The sequence below is a fragment of the Mytilus edulis genome, chromosome 10 (genome assembly GCF_963676685.1).
Source record: "Mytilus edulis chromosome 10, xbMytEdul2.2, whole genome shotgun sequence".
NCBI classification, from domain to species: domain Eukaryota; kingdom Metazoa; phylum Mollusca; class Bivalvia; order Mytilida; family Mytilidae; genus Mytilus; species Mytilus edulis.
Window position 1 is genome coordinate 34,559,627 of NC_092353.1, and position 2,766 is coordinate 34,562,392.

Sequence of the window (2,766 nt, forward strand, 5' to 3'; positions counted from 1 at the left end):
AATGACTATGAAATTAGAAATAAAAAAAAATCAAATGAGACAACTAACAGCTTGATTCATGTACAAATCAATGAACGAAAAACAAATAGGACATATAGCAATAAACAACAACCACTGTATCACAGGATTCTGACTTGGGACAGACCCATAATATTGCGAGGTTAAACCAATTGCTTGTTATTGGTAAATGTTTTTACTTACATACTTTCATTTTCTTTACAGGTACTCTGGAGAAGGACATGATATAGTTACACCGCAAGACATGAGAGCAGCACTTCATGCAAATGGTGGGGTGAAAGGTGTATTGGCATCAGTGGTCTCTGTGGACAATCAACAAGAGAGAGAAAAATGGTGTCCAAAATTCCCAACATCAGTCAAATGAATAACATCACATTTCACGAAAATGGACTGACATGCAGACGGGCCTATAAAATTGGTACAGGAAGCTTTTTGCCACCCAATCAGTGTAAAGATAGTGCAACATTGACTGGATTTACGGTAAAATAACATAACAATACGAAGAAGGTATAATTGTATGGAATATTACATATATATGTAAAATTTACACTTCACTAATGCTGTAGATATCTGTTGTCTGCTTCTAGGTTCATTTTCGCAGTAAAAATTTAAAGTAAGATTAAAAAGGCTGCAAAAGTGAACCTGGTATAGTATACATTAAAAAATTGAAAATAAGTATATTATTAGTAAAGTGTAAATATTCTATACTTTTATATATATCCTGTTGTCTAATTTGTATTTGTATCTCCCTTAATATTCATGGCATAAATGACATTCAAGAACAGTTATATGATGCAGTCTGGATTTTTTCATTGTTGAAGGCAGTTGGTTGCCTATTATTGCTTACAACCACTTCATTTCATCTCTAATTGATTATTTTATATTTGGCAATCATACCACATCTTTTAATTTTTATACATTTCACATTTGACTTAGTTTCTAGGTCCAATTTTTGCAATAACCTGGATGGTAACTTTTAAAATGACATTTTGCAAAAACTATTCTGTTATTGATACAAAATCAAGGTCATATGCACCTTAATTTACATTTGGTTTCTTGTTGGTCAATTTTTTATTGGCATTTTAAAATAAGTAAGTAGAATGCTAGCTTAATATGTGTAATACTATTTGTATTTGTAATGTTTGTAATAAGGATATCACTTCTTGTAGGTTGAAGAGCCATTCCCAATCTTGCACAACAACAAAGGTTCCTTGACAATCCTCTCTGTAAGACCTGAAGAACAAACTATGGAAGAGGTACCAAGGAATGATGGCCATGAAACTGATCAGTCAATTTCTGAACCGAATAACCAGCTGTATCCATGTCCTGATATGTCTTGCTCAAAAGTGTATACAAAATTATGTTATCTGGAAAACCATATATGTCTTGGTAATCATGTGTACAATAAGAAAGAAAATCAGTTTGACTCTATTAAAAAAGCTTGGGCTTCACAGTGTGTTGCAGTGGAGAGAGAACACAAAGTGCTTGTACGAGCTACAGCACCTTCAACTGTTTTGGTTTCTAACAATGAAGGCTGGGCATTGAAAACTTCCAAATCTGTCAAACGTTTCTCCAAAAAAGTCAAAGACTACATATCTTCAATACATCAATATTTTAACACAACAGGTAAACGACCAAATTTTGAGGATATAGCTGAAGAATTAAAAACTAAAAGGGATGATGATGGGAACAAAGTATTTAAGCAGGAAGAATGGCTTTCCCCATCACAAATAAGAAGTCTGTTTTCAAACTTTGTGAGAAAGAATGCACAGTCTATTGAAATTCATACTGGTACTCAGAAAGAAACCAAGAATGATGAAGATCTTCAACAAGCCCTAGCTGAAATAGATGCGTTGGAGTATCATGCTGACATGGTCAATGTTGCTTTGGCATCTGAAAATGATTTTTCATAAACTTACTATATTATATTACTGTATTATTACCAGTCAGGGGACTTTAATACTTCAATGAGTGATTTTAAGAAATATTATTTCCTTAAAGGTTGTCAGTAAGAGTTGTCTTTCTTTAATAATCACCTATTTAAGTAGTACAAATTAAGAAGAAGTGATTTAATCTTTGTAGCTTTAAATATAGAATACTAATGATCCAGGGACTAATTATGTTTCTAAACTTATCAGAACCAACATCTGTGTTGTCTAGGATGACCAGGTCATTTCAGGTGATGACCTTGTATTGAATCTAGGATAATGACATTAAAATCACTTGTTTAAGTATCATACCTCAATTTCCTTCCCAAAAATCACTTATTCAAGTATCATTATTTTAATAACCCCCACTAATTTCAACACCCCTGAACAGTGAAATTTTTATCACAAACAGTAGAATTTTATTACATAATCTGAAAGATGAAACCTTGAACTTTACCGGAAAAATACTCCCAATGCTGAGAAAAATCTGTTAAGAAAGTATCAGTTCATTATGTAATTTTTTATAGCATTTTTTCAACTAAAATAGAATTTGCAGATAAATGATTGCATCCAAGGCATAAATCTTGCTACATAAAAGAAGCAAAAACCTCATTTTTTTCAATTTTATTAATGAAAAGATATTATTTAAACATATGTGTTTAAAATTTTTGTAAAACTACAAAATCACAATTTGTGACAAAACTTGGAATTTGCTACTCAAATAAGTGATTTAAAAATCGCTTATTTCAATAAGTCCCCTGACTGCTTACGCAGATATTGTTGTTCGCAATTATCCATTTTAATTGTATAAAATCACTTG

At 31.7% G+C, this 2,766-nt stretch overlaps 1 protein-coding gene across 1 annotated transcript; it reads left to right on the top strand.

Annotated features, from left to right (window-relative positions):
• The first annotated feature begins 348 nt into the window (after window positions 1-348).
• Window positions 349-2,015, top strand: LOC139492719 (uncharacterized). The gene is made up of 2 exons (XM_071280872.1): window positions 349-498; window positions 1,188-2,015. The coding sequence occupies exons 1-2, from the start codon at window positions 349-351 to the stop codon at window positions 1,929-1,931; spliced, it is 894 nt and encodes a 297-aa protein (XP_071136973.1). The 3' UTR covers window positions 1,932-2,015.
• The last annotated feature ends 751 nt before the right edge of the window (window positions 2,016-2,766 follow it).

Bases quoted from the DNA above. Each gene is read 5' to 3' on its own strand.
- LOC139492719 (XM_071280872.1), top strand. From the start codon at position 349: ATGGTGTCCAAAATTCCCAACATCAGTCAAATGAATAACATCACATTT. The intron at 499-1,187 runs GTAAAATAACAT...CACTTCTTGTAG, and splicing joins CAACATTGACTGGATTTACG to GTTGAAGAGCCATTCCCAAT.